At 35.8% G+C, this 19,015-nt stretch overlaps 1 protein-coding gene across 1 annotated transcript in view; it reads left to right on the plus strand.

Moving 5' to 3' along the window:
• The first annotated feature begins 343 nt into the window (after window positions 1-343).
• The window catches only part of LOC127671017 (vomeronasal type-2 receptor 116-like), a 36,415-nt gene continuing 17,743 nt past the window's right edge, over window positions 344-19,015 (plus strand). The window contains exons 1-4 of the mRNA XM_052165684.1: window positions 344-558; window positions 14,565-14,856; window positions 15,219-16,025; window positions 17,859-18,086. Coding sequence (XP_052021644.1) covers window positions 344-558; window positions 14,565-14,856; window positions 15,219-16,025; window positions 17,859-18,086 — 1,542 coding nt within the window. The remainder of the gene's footprint in view (window positions 559-14,564; window positions 14,857-15,218; window positions 16,026-17,858; window positions 18,087-19,015) is intronic.

The following is a 19,015-nucleotide window of genomic DNA, read 5'->3' on the forward strand; positions in this document are numbered from 1 at the left end:
TATTGTGATTCCTAGTGGAAATGAAAGCATGTCCTTTGATGCTGTAACCTGTTTGTCATTGAGTGAGGTGACTCATATGGATAGCCTGAAGGATAAAGTGCCATAGAATTCTCACAGGGTGAATGGAAGTATCCTTGCACATATCTCTGCTTGATTAGAGTGAAATATTCTGTCATCATGTCAACAACAACAGTGCAAACACACACACACTCACACACACACAGGGCACACATGCAAACACATATGGGCACTGAATATATATATGTGTTACATATATATATATGTAACACACCATAGGTTGTACCATCCCACGACTTAGATCTTGGCAGAAACATCTCTTAATATGCTCTTCTCTTGGCTTTTTATCTTCTGGTTTTTACAGATGCGAACACCCATCTGGATCATTGCAGCCCCTTTTGGACTAACAGAATCAGAACATGTACTGCAACATGATGGGTCTGTGGTCATTGGTGCATTTTTTCCTCTCATAGGTGACTCTGCTTCAAGTTTAAAAATTGATTGGAAAACATTACCTTTGGGCACATCTAATGATTTATGGTAAGTGATTTGTATCAACTCATTTTTAAATATTCGTTTGTCCTACTTTAAGTGTGGATTTGAACCTTATTCCAAAAATTTCTCCTCATGAGGTTTCCTTCATATATTCCATTCCAAGATCCTCTGTTTAATTTTATTTTCTTGATGACTCCTTATGTCCTCTCAAGTGAGAAGAGAAATATGTCATTACAGAGTTTTGTGTTTCATATTTGGTCATTGCAGTTTGACCACCTTTCACCATGCTGTCTGTAATTCCTCAGACTGTGAGCACATTTCATGCCAGTCCTGTACTACAAGAGATGTTGGCAGTAGCCTAACACAACACTTCAGAGAATCGCGGAGTTTTATTTGTGATTGTATTAGAGCAGGTAATACCTTTGAAATCTGTGACATTGTAATACCTCCTCAGGTTCTAGAGTGATCAGTGTTGTTTGTGTCAGCTGACACAGATTTGAATGCAGTGATGGCAGAATTAGAAATTTATCTCTCTTCACTTTTATTTTCTATCCTTAACATTTTGCAGAGTATTGAAAGCTAATGTTTTTTAATTTATATGATTTCAGATTTTTATCCATTACAACCTATTTAATTTATAAATTTCCACTATGCAATACTTGATTTCATGAATTTATTCATACAGGAATATTCTGAGATTATGTCACTGAAGGCTCTTTCCTAGACAGTCTAATATCTGCAGGAACAGCAGATCTAGATAAAGTTTGCTTCAACTTCCTTGGTAATCTCAGACATAAATAGCAATGTACAATAATTTTTCAAGGAAATAAAGTGTATATTGTACCATGCTGAAATTTCTATCAGGGTATATATAAACTAAAGAACTGAAATAGAGAAACAAAGTACACACTCAACTCTGAATTCAACCTGGGGAAGGAAAACTGTGCAATGAATGTCCTGCTTCTGGTTAGTTGCTGGAAAATTGCTGAATGTCTAAGTGGATTAAGTCTAAGTAGAAACATTGCTAACACTTTGCTAGCAAATTGGTATGGTGATAAATTGTTAGGTCAAGGCAGTGTAGAAGGGAAATGATTCAGAAATAAAACATCATTAGGTGAAGAAGACATCTTTTCATATTTTGAAATAAATTTTAATATTAAAGATGATCAGAGTGATCCAAAAATTCACAACTAGCTGAAATATTTCATGTGGCTCTCTAAATGCCCCAGGTATATATCTTTTTTAACTTTGCAAGAACCATGGATGCATTTGATAAATCTTTTACACTGTTGTGCAGTTGCACCACGTCAGGAACCACTTTGCACTATGCCCCATGTCTGTCCAGACAGTGTAGTGGGAGCAATCTCACTGCAAAAGCACATTTGCAGTAGAACAGCTCATCAAATACTAGCAAGTGGAAAATGACTTGTCAGATGATTTAACAGGATATGAAATAAGACAACAGAATTTGGGAAGTGATTTCTTTTTTCATGTATGATAAATATATGTATAAAGTATAAATATATTAAATATATTTATATTCGCCTTATTTAATGTAATTTAAAATTATCTAGTTTTCTGCAAGAAAGGGTATCTGAATATAAAGTATTCATATAAAGTAAATATAGAGTAAGATCTATTAAATTTCATTCATGCTTCTGATTAAATCTTTTATAATAGAGTGATGCGGTGCACAGTCATTTTGAAAAAAGATCTTTCTGACATTCTTCCTTTCCGTTTCTATGTGCACAAGTGCAAGTGTCAGGGTCACAATGAACACAATGTTCATGTGCTTTAGAGTGGCTAGAATTATGAGCCTTAACACTGGAGTTTCAATTTACGTGTGTGTAATTGAACCCATTTTCTGATTTTTTATTATTAATCCATTTTGCAATAGTTTAGTGGAAAGTATTTTTTTAATCAAAAAATATTTTGGAATCAAAAACAGCAGGCAAGCATGAAAACCCCAAGCTGAAGTGTTTCCCAATAAAATGAAGTCTGCATGTTTGATCCATTTTATATACCGGTGTTTATAAAACTATAACTTTTTCACCAAAAATATTGCTAGTGATGCCTTCAGTTACAAGGATTTTGGTGGATTTCAAATTACCCAAAACATACTAATCATTAAACCGTAGTATTTTTGGTGTAAGGTGATTTAAATTAACAAAATAACATGACAATAGTACTGTGGAAGTGAAAGTACATAGTAATAAACAAAAGAACAAGTTCTTTTGTTTTTTTTTGTTTTGTTTTTATTTTTTGTTTGTTGTTTTTGTTTTTTGGAGACAGGGCTTCTCTGTATAGCCCTGGCTGTCCTGGAACTCACTCAGTAGACCAGGCTGGCATCGAACTCAGAAATCTGCCTGCCTCTGTCTCCCAGAGTGCTGGGATTACATGTGTGTGTAACCACCGCCTGGCAAAGAACAAGTTCTTTATACACACATGACACTAATATTTGTTACATTGGGGCTATTCTTGCATTGTCCCTTAATCCCTATTTCTTACTTGCTCTCTCCAAATCTGTACCTCAGAACTAATCCACTTGTCAGTGAGAACATGCCATGTTCATCTTCCTGGGTCTGGATAAGCTTGCTCTGGATAAATCTACTTCCAAATTCCATGATGCTCTATTAAAGAGTTGTGTACTATGGCAGTATGTAAACTTAACACATTTTTGTCTATTCTTTGACTGAGGGATATCTAGATTGCTTCTGGTTTCTGGCTGTTATGCAGTAAGTTGCAAAGAACATGGTTGAGCAAATGTCCTTGGGCACAACTGTAGAATATTTTGATGTATGCTCAGAAGAGTTATGGCTGGCTATTGAGTTGCTGATGGACAAGGTCACTGTAGAAGTTTGCCATGAATGGAGGAGCAAGCACATCCTTTCCTTGAGGTCCTCACCAGCGTCAACTGTCACTTTTGTTTCTGATCTTAGCCAAGCAGACATGTGTAAGATGAAATCACAGAATCATTTTGATTTACATTTTTCTGTTGAATTTTGAACATTTATTTAAATGTTTCCCAGACACTTAAGATTTTTCTGTTGAAAATTCTGTTTAGATCTGTACTGCATTTTAATTGAAATATTTGATTTGTTGTTTTCTAGTCTCTTGAGTACTCTAAATATTATGGATAATAGCTATCTGCAAGAAGTGGAATTGGTGAAAATCTTTCTGCATTCTGAAGACTGCTGTTTTGAAGAACTGGTCTTTCCTTGGCCTTACCAAACCTTTTTTATTATCATTTTATTAGCTGTGATAATGTACAGCAACTGCATGATTGGTGTTCTGTTCAGAAAGTCTTTCCTCTTCAATGCGTGCAACGGTTTGCCCTAATTTCTCTAGGATTAGATTCAGTATTTCTGGTCTAATGTTAATATCTTTGATCTATTTGGAATTTAGGTTTGTGCAAAACCTGGATGTGCAACTAATTGCATTCTATAATCATTGACATCTAGTGAGACCCCAACAATTCATGGAAAATACTTTCTTATTTACAATTGTATAATTTTTGGATTTTTATCTGAGATCAATTGTCCATAGGTGTATCGATTCCAATAAGGGTTTTTTCGTTTAATTCTATTAATAAGCCTGTTTGTTTTAAGCTAAAATAATGATGGTTTTATTACTATTGCTGTGTAGTACAGTTTGAAATCAGGGAAAGTAATACCTTGGGATTTTCTTTATTGTACATAATTGCTTTATCTACAGTGGGATTTTATTTCTACGTATGAAGTTACATATTCTTTTAAGTTTTGAAAAGTATTCTGTTGTAATTTTGATAATGATTAAGTTGAAACAGGAGATTTCTTTTGATTAGAAGGCCATTTTCATTATGTTGATCCTACTATTGCATCAGCTCTTGAGATCTTTCTGTCTTCTGACATCTTCAATTTATTTTCGATGACTGAACATTTTTATTATACATGTTTTTAACTTGCTTGATGTTTGTTACCACAAGATTTTTATATAATTTGTGGCTGTTGTATAGAGTGGTTCACTAGCAATTTCTTCCTTGGTCTCCTTATTGATTCCATATATGATGGTTATTGATAATATTTGGTTAGTTTAGTATATGTGACTTTGGACTCACTTATTTATATTATCATATCATCTGTGAATAGTGATATTTTGATAGCTTCCTTTTCAATTTGAATTCCCATAAACTCCTCTTCTGTTTTATTGTTCAATCTACAACTTCAAGTACTATATTAAATAGTTCTGGAGATAGTGGACAGCTTTGTCTTCTTCCTGATGTTTGAAGAATTGCTTTCTTGGATTTAGGCTTGGTGTAAACTGGCTTTCTTAAGTGTATGTCCCTTATACCACAGATCAGTAGAAAACTATTTATCTTTAAAGGTTTCTCCATGTTTTCAAATGCTATTTCAGCATTTAATGACATGATTATGCACTTTTTTCAGGTTTTTCATACTGTGGATTACATTGAAAGATTTGTATATATTTAACCATTTCTTCATCTCAGAGATGAGACCCGGTTGATCATAGTAGATGATGTTGTCAATGCCCTTTCAGTTCTTTGCAAGTCTTTTATTGAGTAGTTTCACCTAATTTCGGAAAGAAATTTTTCTACAACAGGCTTTCTTATACTCTGTGGTGTTTGATCATTAGAGTGTCAGTGGCATCATAAAATGAATTGGGCAATGTTCCTTTTGAATATATTTCTAGGAAGATTAGCATTAGTCTTTCTTTGAGAGTCTTGTTGAATTCTCCTCTAAAACCATCTGACCTTCAGTTTTTTTTTTTTTTGTTGTTGTTGTTGCTTTGCTTTAACTGAATGATTTTAATGACTTCTTCTATATCCTTTGGGGCTACAGGACAATTTGCACTGCTTATCTGATTTTCATTTAACTGTGGTAAGTAGTATTTATGAAGAAAACTGTCCCTTTCTTTCACCAATTATGTGGAAGAAGGATCTTTAAAGGAGGAACTAATGATTATTTGAATTTCTTCGTTATCTTTGGATGTTTGCCTCTTTTTCTTTCTGAATTTGTTAATTTGGGTACAGCTTTCGTGTCTCTTAGGCAGTTTGGATAAACCTTTTTTCATCCTGTTTGTTTTAGAGAATCAACTCTTGTTTAACTGATTGTTTTGTTCTTTCTGTTTCAGTTGTAATAATTTCAGCCATGTGTTTGACTGTTTCCTACCATGCAATTATCTTGCCTGTGTTTGCTTCTTTTTATTGTAGAATATTCTGGTGTGCTGTTAAGTTGAATGTAGAAGATCTCTCCAATTTCTTTATGAAAGTACATACTGCTTTAACATTTCCTATTAGCACAAAGTCATTGAGTCCACAACTTTGATTATGATCTGTATTCATTTTCATTGAATAGCAACAAAGTTTTTAATTTCTTCCTTTATTTATACCTTGATCCAGTAGTTATTCTGAAGAGATATCTTCAGTGTCCATGAGTTACTATGCTATTTGTTGTTCTGTCATTGATGATAGTTTGCAAGTGATGTCATTGTTGATAGCCTGTTAATTAGTATTTTCCTGATCAAATATAAAGGCTTATTTCAATGTTTTTATGAGTTTAAATATACTTTGTGAATAATTATGTGGTAATTTTCTAAGAGTGTTAGAGGAGGTGCTCAGAAGAAAGTATTTTCTTTTGTGTTTGGGCAAAATACTTTTTAGTTATCTGCTATGTCCATTTGGTTCATATTGTCTATTACATCTACAATTTCTATGTTTAGTTTTTGTCTGGTATGTCCAGACTATTGGTGAGAGTGTAATATTGAAATCTTGCACTACAAGGGTGTGAAGGATGATGGGATTTGAGCTTTAGTAATGTTTCTTTTCAAATATTGGTGCCCTTGAATTTGAGGCATAGTTGTTGAGAATTGAAGTATACTATTGGTTGATGTTTCCTTGGTAAGTATGAAGTCCAATTCCCCATCCCCTTTTGGCAATTTTAGCTGGAAGTCTATCTTGTTAGACGTGACCTTACTGATCTTCTTGGATATTGGTTTGGAAACCCCTTCCAGGCCTTAATTCTGAGATAATTTTTTTTTTGTCTTTGATGTTGAGTAGTGTTTGTATTATGCAGCAAAGTAACATCTTGATTTTGTAGTCATTTTATTTGGTTGTGTCGTTTTTCAGGGAATTATGTCCATTGGTAATGAGAGACAATGATTAATGATTATTAACTCTTGTTATTTTATTTTAGGTATTGATGTTGGTTGTAGGATGGAGTGTATGTTTGCTTTGCTGCTTTTGTTATGCTGGTATGAGATTATTTATTGCCTGAATTTTCAGGGCTACATTTGACATCCTTTAGTTTGAATTTTTCTACAAGTACATTCTGTACTTTGTCTTTCTCATGGTCTATCTCGTTTTCTTCATCTATTGTTAGGGAAGGTTTCACTGGGTAAAATACTATCCATGGATATCTGTGGTCTCTTGGAGTCTATATGAAATCTGCCTGGGCCCACATGGCTTTTAGAGTGTCTCTTAAGAATTCTGATGTAATTCTATTTGGTATGCCTTTATATATTACTTTCCATTTTCTCTTTTAGTTTTAATCCTTTTTTGTATTTCTTCTTTTCTTTTCTTTTGTGTACTTAGTGTTTTGATTATTATGTAGCAGGAATGTTTACTTAGCTTGTCTTTTTGGTAATTTGTAAGCTTCTTGCATATTATAGGCAACTCTTTCTATAGGATATGTCATTTTTATTCTAAGGCTTTGTTAAAATATCCTGGATTTCTGACATGGGGATTCTCTACTTCTCCTATTACTATGTGTGTAAACTTTGTTTTTTATATTGTCCAAGATTTTTCTGGATGTTTTGGGTCTGGAATTTTTTAAAATTTAACATTTTATTTGAATGATATATCTATTTTATCTATGCTGTCTTCTTTTTTCTTATACAAATACTTTATTTATCATTTTTTGTTTATATTTATAATGAGAATTCCCTTCCCAGTTCCACTTCCACAAAGCTCCCAATCACATTGCCCCTCACCCCCCTACTCTTTACCTCTATGAGTGTGCTCCTCCACCCACTCACCCCGTACTGCCTCACCAGTCTAGCATCCCTTTACACAGAGAATCATGCCTCCTTCCCCTCCCTTGATGTCAGAGAAAGCCATCCTCTTCTCCATATGTATCTGGAATCATGTCTTGGTTCATGTACAATCTTTGGTTGCTTGTTTAGTCCCTGGGAGGCCTGAATGGTCCAGTTACTTGATGTTGCTCTTCATATGGGGTTGCAATCCCCTTCAGCTCCTACAGTTCTTCCCCTTCTCTTCTATTGGGGTCACTGCGTTCAGTCCAGTAGTTGCCTGTTAGTTTCTCCATGAGTAATAATCAGTTGCTGGCATAACCTCTCAGAGAATAGTCATACCAGGCTCCTTCCAGCAAGCCTTTGACATCAACAATATTGTGGGTGTTTGCTTCTACAGGTAGGATGAATTCCTCTCGTGGTAGCCTCTAGATGGCTTTTACTTCTGTCTCTCTTCCATTTTTGTCTCTCTCTTTCCTTTGGACAGGAATATTTCTGGGTTTAAAGTTTTGAATTACATGGGTGGCATCATGATTCAACTGGGGGTCATGACTATCCACTGGAGGTTGTGTGTAGAGGTTTTGTATCTCTTTCTTGGATATTACTACTAAAGCCATCCCCATTGCATCCTGGGAGCCTCTCACTTTTCTGGAGTCTGGGACTGTCTTCTGGTTGCCCCAATTTTGACTTCTCCACTGCTACTTGTTTCTGTTTTATTTTCTGTCTTCTCCCCTGTCTCTTCTATTACCTGTTCATGCCCCTCCTTTTTGCCCTCCTGCTCCTCTATCCCTCTTTGGTTACTCCTGTTCTCTAACTCTGCTGGTTTGCTTTATAGTTCTTTAATTATTTTTAGGTATGGAATTGAATTCCGGATCTCTCCTATACTTTTAGCATGAGGGGGTGTTTTATTTTGTCAAAAGTTTTTCAGGATCCAATGAGAAGATCATGTGGGTTTTTCTTTGTTTGACATTGTTTATATAATGGATTAAGTTGATGGATTTCCATATATTGAACCATCTCTGCAACCCTGAGATGAAGCACAATTGATCATGGTGAATAATCATTTTGATGTGTTCTTGGATTTATTTTGCTAGAATTCTATTGAATATTTTTATAGCAATATTCATAAGGGAAATTGTTAACTGTTCTGAAATTCTCTTTCTTTGTTGGGTATTTGTGTGGTTTACTATAAATGAGGCTTTACAAAGCATAAATGAGGCTTTGTAAAATGTATTGGGTAGTGTTCCTTCTGTTTTTATTTTGTGAAAGAGTTTGGGTTTATTGGCATTAAGACGTCTTTGATTCTGATAGAAATCTACCCTCAAATGTTCTGGCCCTGTGCATTTATTTATTAATTTATTTTTACTATTTTTTTATTGAGTATCTTCTTCATTTAGATTGCCAATGGTAAAACCTTTCCCAATTTACCAACTCCCAAAAGCCCCCCTCCCCAAAGATTCCCTACACCTCCTCCCACCCCCTGCCTCCACATATATGCCCCTCTACCCAACACAGTCCCACCTTTCCCCCCCCACATTCCCCCTGTTCGTTTCCCTTTGTTGGGGGCCTCTATTGAGCCTTTATATGACCAAAGACCACTCCTCTCACTGATGCCTAACAAGGCCTTCCTCTGACACATTTTTGGCTGGAACCATGTGTACCCCTTTGTTGATAGTTCAGTCCCTGGGAGTCTTGGGGTGTCTGGGTGTCTGAAGTCATTGTTCTTCCCAAGGGGCTATATACTCCTTCAGTCCTCCGGACCACCCTCCATATCCTCCGTTGGGGACCACAAGCCCAGTCTAATAATTGGTTGCTAGTTTCTGCCTCTGTATTTGTAAGGCTCTGCAGGGCCCCTCTGGAGACAGCCATGGCATGCTCCTTTTGGTACATGCTTCTTGTCGTAGTATCAGGGTTTGTTGACTGTTTATAGGATGAATCTCCACGTAGGGCAGTCACTGTGTGGCCTTTACTTCAGACTCTGCTCCACACATTGCCTCCCTTATTGTTCCTGTGAGTATTATGGATACAGAAACTGTGGTATATATACACAATGGAATACTATTCAGCTATTAAAAACAATGAATTCATGAAATTCTTAGGCAAATGGATGGAACTGGAAGTGTCATCCTGAGTGAGGTAACCTAGTCACAAATGAATGCACATGGTATGCACTCACTAATAAGCAGATGCTAGTCCAAAAGATCAAAATAAACAATTTACAATTCACCCAGAACAGGAAGCTCAAGAAGAAGGAGGACTTAAGTGAGGGTGCTATGGTTCCTCTGAGAAAGGGACTTCCAGTTTTGTTGAGTATAGTCTATGGTATTAGGACCTGATAATTTCTTTAAATTTCCTCCATCTCTGTTGCTATGTCTCCCTTTTCATTTATGACATTGTTAATTTGGATACTGTCTCTGTGTTGTCTAACTAGTTTGGCTAAGTATTTCCACTATCTTGTTGATAAAGAAACAGCATCTGCTTTTGCTGATTCTTTATATAGTTCTTTTTGTTTCTACTTGGTTGATTTCATCCTCAAGTTTGATTATTTCCAGCTGTCTACTCCTCTTTGGTGTATTTGCTTATTTCTGTAAGAGAGCTTTCAGGTATGCTGTTAAACTGCTAGTGTATGCTCCCTCTAGTTACTTTTTGGAGGCACTCAGAGCTATGAGCTTTCCTCTTAGCACTGCTTTCACTGTGCCCCATAAGTTTGGGTATGTTGTGTCTTTCATCTTCATTGAATTCTAAAAGTCTTTCATTTCCTTCTTTATTTCTTTCCTGACCAAGTTAACATTGAGGAGATAGATGTTCAACTTCCATGTGTACATGGGCTTCCTGTTTTTGTAGTTATCAAAGATCAGCCTCATTCTGTGGTGGTCTGATAGAATACATGGGATTAACTCAAAATTCTTGGATCTGTTGATGTTTATTTTGTGTCCAAATTTTATGGTAGATAATTTGTGAAGGTACCATGGTGAGAAGAAGGTTTATTATTTTGCTTTAGGGTTAAATCATCTGTAATTAGCAGTTAAATCCATTTGTTTCATAAATTCTGTTAGTTTCACTGTGTCTCTCTCTTTAGTTTCTGTATCCATGATCTGACCATTGGTTAGATTGAAATATTAAAGTGCCCCACTGTTACTGTGAGGTTCATTGTGTGCTTTGAACTTTAATAAAATTTCTATTATGAATGTGGGTGCCCTTGCACTTGTAGCACAGATGTTCAGAATTGAGAGCTCTCCTTGGAATATTTTTCATATGTTGAGTATGAAGTGTCCTTCCTTATCTTTTTTAAAAACTTTTGGTTGTAAGTAGATTTTATTCAATATTGAAATCGCTACTCCAGCTTCCTTCCTGAGATCATTTGCTTTGAAAATTGTTTTCCAGCCCTTTACCCTGAGGTAGTTTCTGTTTTTGTCTGTGAGCTATGCTTTCTGTATGCAGCAAAATGCTGTATCCTGTTCACATATCCAGTCTGTTAGTCTATATCTTTTTATTGGGAAATTGAGCCTATTGATATTAAGAGATGTTAGGAAATAGTGATTGTTGTTTCCTGTTATTTTTGTTGTTAGAGATGAAATTATGTTCTTTTCTTTTGGGTATCTTCTTTGGGGTTCCTTGAAAGAAGATTACTTTCTTCTGTTTCTAGGGTGTAGTTTCCCTCCTCCTGTTGGAATTTTCCATTTGTTACCCTTTGCAGGGCTGAATTTGTAGAAAGATAGTAGCCTGGGCTGGCATTTGTCTTCTCTTAGGGTTTGTATGATATCTGCTGAGGATCTTCTAGCTCTCATAGTTTCTGTTTAGAAGTCTGGTGTAATCCTGATAGGTCTGCCTTTATATGTTACCTGACCTTTTAAACTTACCGCTATTAATATTCTTTATTTGTTTTGTGCATTTTGTGTTTTGACTATTATGTAATGGGAGGAATTTCTGTTCTGGTTCAGTCTGTTTGGAGTTCTGTAGGCTTCTTATATATTCATGGGCATCTCTTTCTTTAGGTTATGGAAGTTTTGTTCTATAATTTTATTGAAGATATTTACTTGCCCTCTCTGTCGGGAATCTTTGTTCTATTCTATACCTATTATCCTTAGGTTTTGTCTTTTCATTGTGTCTTGGATTCCCAGGATGTTTTGAGTTAGGAACTTTTTTCATTTTGTGGTTTCTTTGATTGTTGTGTCAATATTTTCTATGGTGTCTTCTGCACCTTAGATTCTCTCTTCTATCTTTTGTATTCTGTTGGAGGTGCTTGCATCTATGAGTCCTGATTTCTCTCCTAGTTTTTCTATCTTCAGTGTTGTCTCCTTTTGTTTCCTTTGTTGTTTCTATTTCCATTTTTAATCATGGATGGTTTTGTTCAGTTCCTTAACCTATTTGGTTGTGTTTTCCTATAATTCTTTAAGGTATTTTTGTGTTTCCTCTTTAACACTTTCTACCTGTTTTCCTGCATTTTCCTGTATTTCTTTAAGGGAGTTATTTATGTACTTACAGTCCTCTATCATTATCATGAGTTTTGATTTTAAATGAGAGCCTTGATTTCTGGTTTGTTGGTGTATCCAGGGCTTGCTGTGGTGGGAGATGTGGGTTATGCTGATGACAAGTAGCCTTGGTTTCTGTTGTTTATGTTCTTCCCCTTGGCTCTTGCCATCTAGTTATCTCTGGTGTTAGTTGGTCTTCTTGTCCCTGATTGTGGCTTGTCCCTTCTGCAAGTCTGCGTGTCAGCACTCCTTTGATATCAGTTCTCTCTGGGAGGAATTCTCTCTGTGGCCCATGGTTAACTCTGGGCAGAGACTGAAACCCAAGCGATTCTATCTCACACTTCTCCTTGATTCCTGTGATCTGAGGACTCTGGTCAGGTCCCTCAGAGCAGATTGGTAGTCTTATAACTGCTCATAGGTTTGTCATCACTACTTGGAGACTAACTCTCTATTGGCAGTATTTTGGTATAGAGAGCTGGTGCACAGGTTCAGCTCTGGGATAGAAACCAGAAGTGAAAGTAGATGTTGTTTGTGTGCAGGGAATATATCCTGTCAATGTTGCAGCTTCAGAGCTTATGTGGGCTTCTATGAGTGCGCATCAGTGAGGAAAAGCAGAAATCACCGAATCACTTGAGGCTAGGCGTTCAAATGTTATTCTGACCTTCAGACCTGACTGTCCTCTTTAGCAGTGAAGTCCTACTATGTTGACTCCTTTCTTTCTCCTGTATTTTAGAATTATTTAGTGGAGAGCATCTAAATTAGCCAAAAGGTCAAGAAGCGATTACTTAGGTACTTTTAACAATATTTGTGACTTCACAGTGGAATTTTTCTACTTTTTCATTTTCTTTGAGATAGGGTTAATGTATATCCAGGGTTGTCTGGAAGCAAGATATAGACAGACTCATTTGTAATTTACAGATAGGCCTGCTTCTGCATGTTTAATAAGGTTGTATGTAGTAGACTCATGCATCCACCAGTGGTATAGATAATGACAGATGCTTTTCAATATTTTAAGGCATAGGAGTTTTAGGTGGGCAAATTACCAGAAAACTTTGAAACTCTCCACTGTAATACCTGCCACTATGTCCTGGATGTGGTCCACTTTACTTTTCTGCTCATCTTCTGGTCCATCCAGAAACCACAGTGTCCTGCTAGCAAGACTCCCCCTTTGATTTCTGCTTTGAAGTATCCCTATATCTCCTGGAAGTTTTGCTATTCACTTTCTTCCCAGCTATTGGTAGTCAGATATATCTTACATCCAAACGGCAAGTGAGGAAGGATGTATGTTCACAAAATATCAAGCCAGTGATGGTCTGTAGAAATAGCAAAACCAAGAACTGACAACTAAGCCAGTGCTTTACTCCCTGAAAGATTAGAATTCAGCAATCCAATAATAGTGACAAAACATCACACAATGTGCGCCAACATAGAAACTTGCCACCAATCTTGATACTTTTCCTGGTTTTCTTTCTTTCTTTTTTTCTTTCTTTCTTTCTTTCTTTCTTTCTTTCTTTCTTTCTTTCTTTCTTTCTTTCTTTCTTTCTTTCCATCTTACTTTCTTTCTTTCTTTCTTTCTTTCTTTCTTTCTTTCTTTCTTTCTTTCTTTCTTTTTTTTTTTTTAATTTGGTTTTTTTTTGAGACCGGGTTTCTCTGTTCCCTGAGACAGAGTTCCTTGGCTGTCCTGGAACTCACCCTGTAGACCAGGCTGGCCACGAACTCAGAAATCTGCCTGCCTCTGCCTCCCAGAGTGCTGGGATTACAGGCATGTGCCACTGCCACCCAGCTCCTAGTTTTCTTAAGGAGATGAGTCTGGGATAGAAGAAAAAGCCAGAAACCTAGTAAGCTTGAGTATGTCTGAGACCCTGGCACTCTGGTACCCAGGCACCCACCAGAGATTGTAGGCATCTCCTAACTCCCTACTACATTCCTGAATTGGATACTTGCCATATTTTCCACATAAGGACATAAGACTTGTGATCACACAGCACAAAACCTAATTTTCCATGCAAATGAGGTACCTAGTGGCTCTGAGGGTTTACACAATATGATTCCCTTTCTAGCCATTCCATCTTGCAAAAGTTAATAATCTCTGGCCCACACAGAGAAGGTTGCATCCATCTATTTTCCAGGGTAAACCAAAAATGAACAGGTTTTTCAAAAGCCAAATCTTGCCACAGATAGACTGAATTCACAAAGTGAGCTCTTTCATAATAGTATATCACATGAATCTGGTGGCTTCATGAAAAATAAACTATTTTTCATAGTTTGGCATACTGGAAGATAAGAAGAGTGGATAATTTGTAAAGAAATATATTTCATTCTACGACGGAATTATGTTATATTTCCACATCTGGAAGTCAGAGAAAGCAAACTCTCTTGGATATATAATTAATAAGTTTTGCTCTTCAGCATATCATTTGAAATGAAGAATTTGTTGAAGGATTGTGTGTTCTAAGCAAACACAAGCTTTCAGAATATAAAAGTCATTGCTCTAAAGTTATAGGTATAATAGTTATGAGTTCCTAATATGAATGCTGTGATACTTCTATGCAGGATGGATATACGAAACTACCAACTTGTTTTGGCCATGTTATTTGCCATCAATGAAATCAACTTGAACCCTCATGTTTTACCAAACACGTCTCTGGGACTTGAGATATATGATCTCCCAGATACTGAAAGGAACATTCTGAAGAGTGTATTCTATTGGCTCACAGGTTTGAGCATATTTATCCCTAATTACAATTGTAGAAAAAAGTGGAAATCGGCTGCTACACTTACTGGAATATCATGGAAATCATCTGAAATCATTGGGACATTGTTAGGTCTTTACAAATTTCCTCAGGTGAGTGCACATGATGTGAGTAGTGGGAAGCCAGCTTTCTTTTCTCAGAATTAGCTGTTTGCAAAATGAAAAGGAGAGATTTTGATTAATTGGCATTAAAGAGCAAATAGAAAGACAAGTACGTTCACAGTCTGTTATTTTTTTTTACTTTGATGTAGAGTAAGGAGGGTGAACAGTACACAAGGCAATTTAAAACTTTAATAGTTTTCAATAATTTTTCTGGAAACACTCAGGAGTTGAGATGTGACATTAATAACTATTGAGCAGAGTATCAACTTTATAACTTAAATCGGGTTTTTAAGACTAAGACTATTTAAATGGCATTTATTGTTCTCATTTTTAAAATACTGATTTCCTTTCAGCTTACTGTTGGGCCTTTTGATCATGCAAAGGTTGACACAAATCAGTTTACATCTGTGTACCAGGTAGCCCCCAAAGACACAGCTCTGTTCTGTGGTATTGCCTCTTTGATGCTTCATTTCAGCTGGACCTGGGTGGGACTGCTCATCACAGATGACCACAAAGGTTCTCAGTTTCTCTCAGATTTTAGAATGGAGATGGAAAAGAACAAAGCCTGCATAGCTTTTGTGGAAACAGTATCGTATGTGGGAGAATCAATATATTATTTTCTAAGATATGATCAGATGCGTACTCTAGAGTCATCTGCAGATGTGATTGTAATTTATGAACACAATAATTTCCTATTAACTATAATAGTAAATATCCATAGAAAGTACACAATGAATAAAATCTGGGTTATGAATAAAAAATGGATTAGCCCAAGTATTCATCCATATACACTGTCACATTTATCCCATGGGGCTCTCACTTTTTCACCCCATCATGGGGAGATTGTTGGTTTCATAAAATTTATACAGGAAGCCAATCCTGTTAAGTACCCAGAAGATACCTTTCTTCATATCTTGTGGATGATTTTTTTCAATTGCTCAAGATTGCATTCTGAACATAAAATCATTGAAAACTGTCTGCCCAATGCCTCTTTGGGATTGTTGCCAAGGAGTCTTTTTGAAATGGTCATGACTGAAGAGAGTTACAATGTGTACAATGCTGTGTATGCAGTGGCCCACAGTCTCCATGAGAAGAATCTCAATCAAATACAAGTTCAACCACAGGCAAATATTGATAGGACTCTGTTATCCCCCTGGCAGGTAATGTGCCTTTCTTTGTATTTTAAATTCACCAATAGATGCCTGAAAAGCTCTCAAACTAGTAATACTATATTATTTTTCCATTCAATAACCTATAAGACATAGTGCATATTTCAGTGCTTAGATATCAATATAGTTCAATGTCTATGTATATGATAAGTGGCCTGTAGAAGATTCTGTTTAAAAGACTAATTCTTCTTTTTTGTAGAAATAGCAGAGATAGCTGGGCATGGTGGCACATGCCTGTAATCCCAGCACTTGGGAGGCAGAAGTAGGCAGATTTCTGAGTTCGAGACCAGCTTGGTCTACAGAGTGAGTTCCAGGACAGCTAGGACTACACAGAGAAACCCTGTCTTGAAAAGGAACCAAAACCCCCAAGCAAACAAAAAAAATAGCAGAGATATTTGTCTTGATAATTTCTCAGTAGAAAAACCAAGACTTTCATTAATGTGCCGATCCCTGAGGAATCTTCATGTCTTAGAGTTGGGAATACCCAGGGGATGCTCCACCATCTCAGAGAAGTTGATGGGGCTTGGGTGGTGAGATGGATTAGTCTAAAAAGAGGAACTGCAATCAGGATGGAACTGAATAATTACATTGAAAAGCATACAAAACCTATAAAAAAGGAAATGTAGAACCAAATTCTAGAGTAGATTTAGAAAGTAGAATGGGAATTGCCAAGAAAATGTGATTATAGGGTAAAGGCAATGAAAATGTTGTTTAGAGGATACCCCACTTTAGATAAATAAGAATAATTTGCTATTTCACAGCATGACATAGTTAGTTGTGATGGGTAGTCATAGTTGTCAATGTGACTGCATCTGCAATCCAAATCCAAGTGCCAAGCTGCTGGGTCTCCTGGGGTTACCCTGTTAAGCTGTCTTGAGAGGCATGTGTCAGGCGACTTTTGGGCGTTAGGACATTGGATCTAGGGAAATGTTGTGTGACTTTTTATTCATAGGAACTATAAGCACTCTTTAAGTCAGTGAAGCATACAGGACAACTGTGTATCTCTGGGTTTCATAGAAGTCAACATACATGTAAATCATGGCTACCAATTCATGTTAAGCTATGCTTTCTAGTTTGAAAACTGCCATTGCATTCTATGTTGCTAAGTTTATAAAACATTTGATTGTTTGAAATGCATGTTCTCATTCTTGCAAATAAACCAGAACAAAAAGAAAAAAGAAAGAAGAAAAAAAATCCAGGTTTTCAAGTTCATTTTACACAAAATATATACAAAATTCCTGTATGCCATTAGCATAAGTATGTGCTCTAAATCAGCCCACTTCTACTCTCCACCAAACTCAAATAACCTCATCTTAAACATTGAGGCTGTGAAAATGTCCGGAAATATAAGGATATACCTAGTTTTTCAAAGAAGTTGAGATCTGTTCACTCCATAGTCCTTGAACATTTGGTAGTACTTGGAAGAGTAATAAGATAGTTTTTTTTTTCAACCATGGCAAAGTAATACGCTCTTTTGTAGCATTTTATAGATTCTTGGAATTATATTTTATTCTATTAGATAATAGTGATAGAAATGAAGTAGTTTCAATCTTTTGAAAAGGGATAAAAAGTTGTGACTTGTTTGCTGTATTATCTTTGATCATTTGGTTCTTCTGGGCCTGGCATTTTCTATGCAAACTGACATTTAAGAAATAAATTATATTTATTTTCTCCTAAAGTTTCTTTTGTTGTGTTCAGTCCCATAGATAATTAATTAAAACAGTGTTAACATCATACCTTATTGTCAGGAAATAACTCCTTATTCATAATTAAATTATAAATCCATAACTTCAACTTCATCATACGATTTCTCATATCTTTCAGCTTCACCCTTTTCTGAAGACTATTCAATTCAAAAACTCTGTTGGTGACCCTGTGGTTCTGGACTGGAAAAGGATGGCTGATCCAGAGTATGATATTCACAACGTTTGGAACTTTCCATCAGGTCTTTCACTATTGGTGAAAGTGGGTACATTTGTTCCTAGTGCTTCCAAGGGGGAACAGCTGATGATATCTGAATACATGATTAACTGGCCCATAGGATTTACAGAGGTGTGATTCTAAGTAAATCTTATATGCTTCTTGATGTAGTAAATCTTGGTTGTTAATAATTACCCCATCAATACACTCATAACTATTATTATTAAGAATTTTACTGATTGCTCATTCTTGTGGAAGTGTTTTAAATATTTTTAAATTATCTAATTATTTTGACCTTTAAAGAAAGTTTATCAGTTAGTACTTTCTGATATCATTGTAACATAAGAGATATCATGCTGTTTACATTAACTTCTAGAGTCCAAGGTAAATTTTTTTCAAAATAACATAAATTGAACTTCCTTGAGAAGAGGAATCTTAGTATAGATAGTATTTCTGATCTTCTTTCATCAAGGAAAACCTGTCGAGTATTATCATAAAACATGGTAGTATGAGGGACCATTAATATGGGAGATATTTCCTTAATTTATTAAAAAAATGGAATTAGAAAGAAATTAGTGAAAAAAACACCCTTACCAATAATAACCACAAATAATGTATTTTGATGTATCTCTAACCAAGGAAATCAAAGACGTGTATGAAAACAAATTCAAATCCTTGAAGAAATAAATTGAAGAAGATGTGAGAAGATGGAAACCTCTTTCATCCTCATGGATGAATTTGATTAATCTAGTGAAAATTGGAAATTTAGAGTGTTACCTAAATTTTACAAATTTAATAAAGGAATCTACAGATACAGTGTAATTCCTATGAAAATTCTCACACAATTATTTACAGACCTTCAAAGAGCAATTCTCAACTTCATATGGAAAAAACAAGAACCAAGGATAGCTAAATGAACATGAACAATAAAAGAACTTTGGAAGAAATCACCATCCTTGCCCTCAAAATGTAATACTGAGCAATGGTATAAAACCTTTATAGTTTCCTATAAAATGAAAGTAGTTGATCAGTGGAATGAAATCAGCTCCCTGTAGTACATT

The sequence above is a fragment of the Apodemus sylvaticus genome, chromosome 20 (assembly GCF_947179515.1).
Source record: "Apodemus sylvaticus chromosome 20, mApoSyl1.1, whole genome shotgun sequence".
Lineage (NCBI taxonomy): Eukaryota > Metazoa > Chordata > Mammalia > Rodentia > Muridae > Apodemus > Apodemus sylvaticus.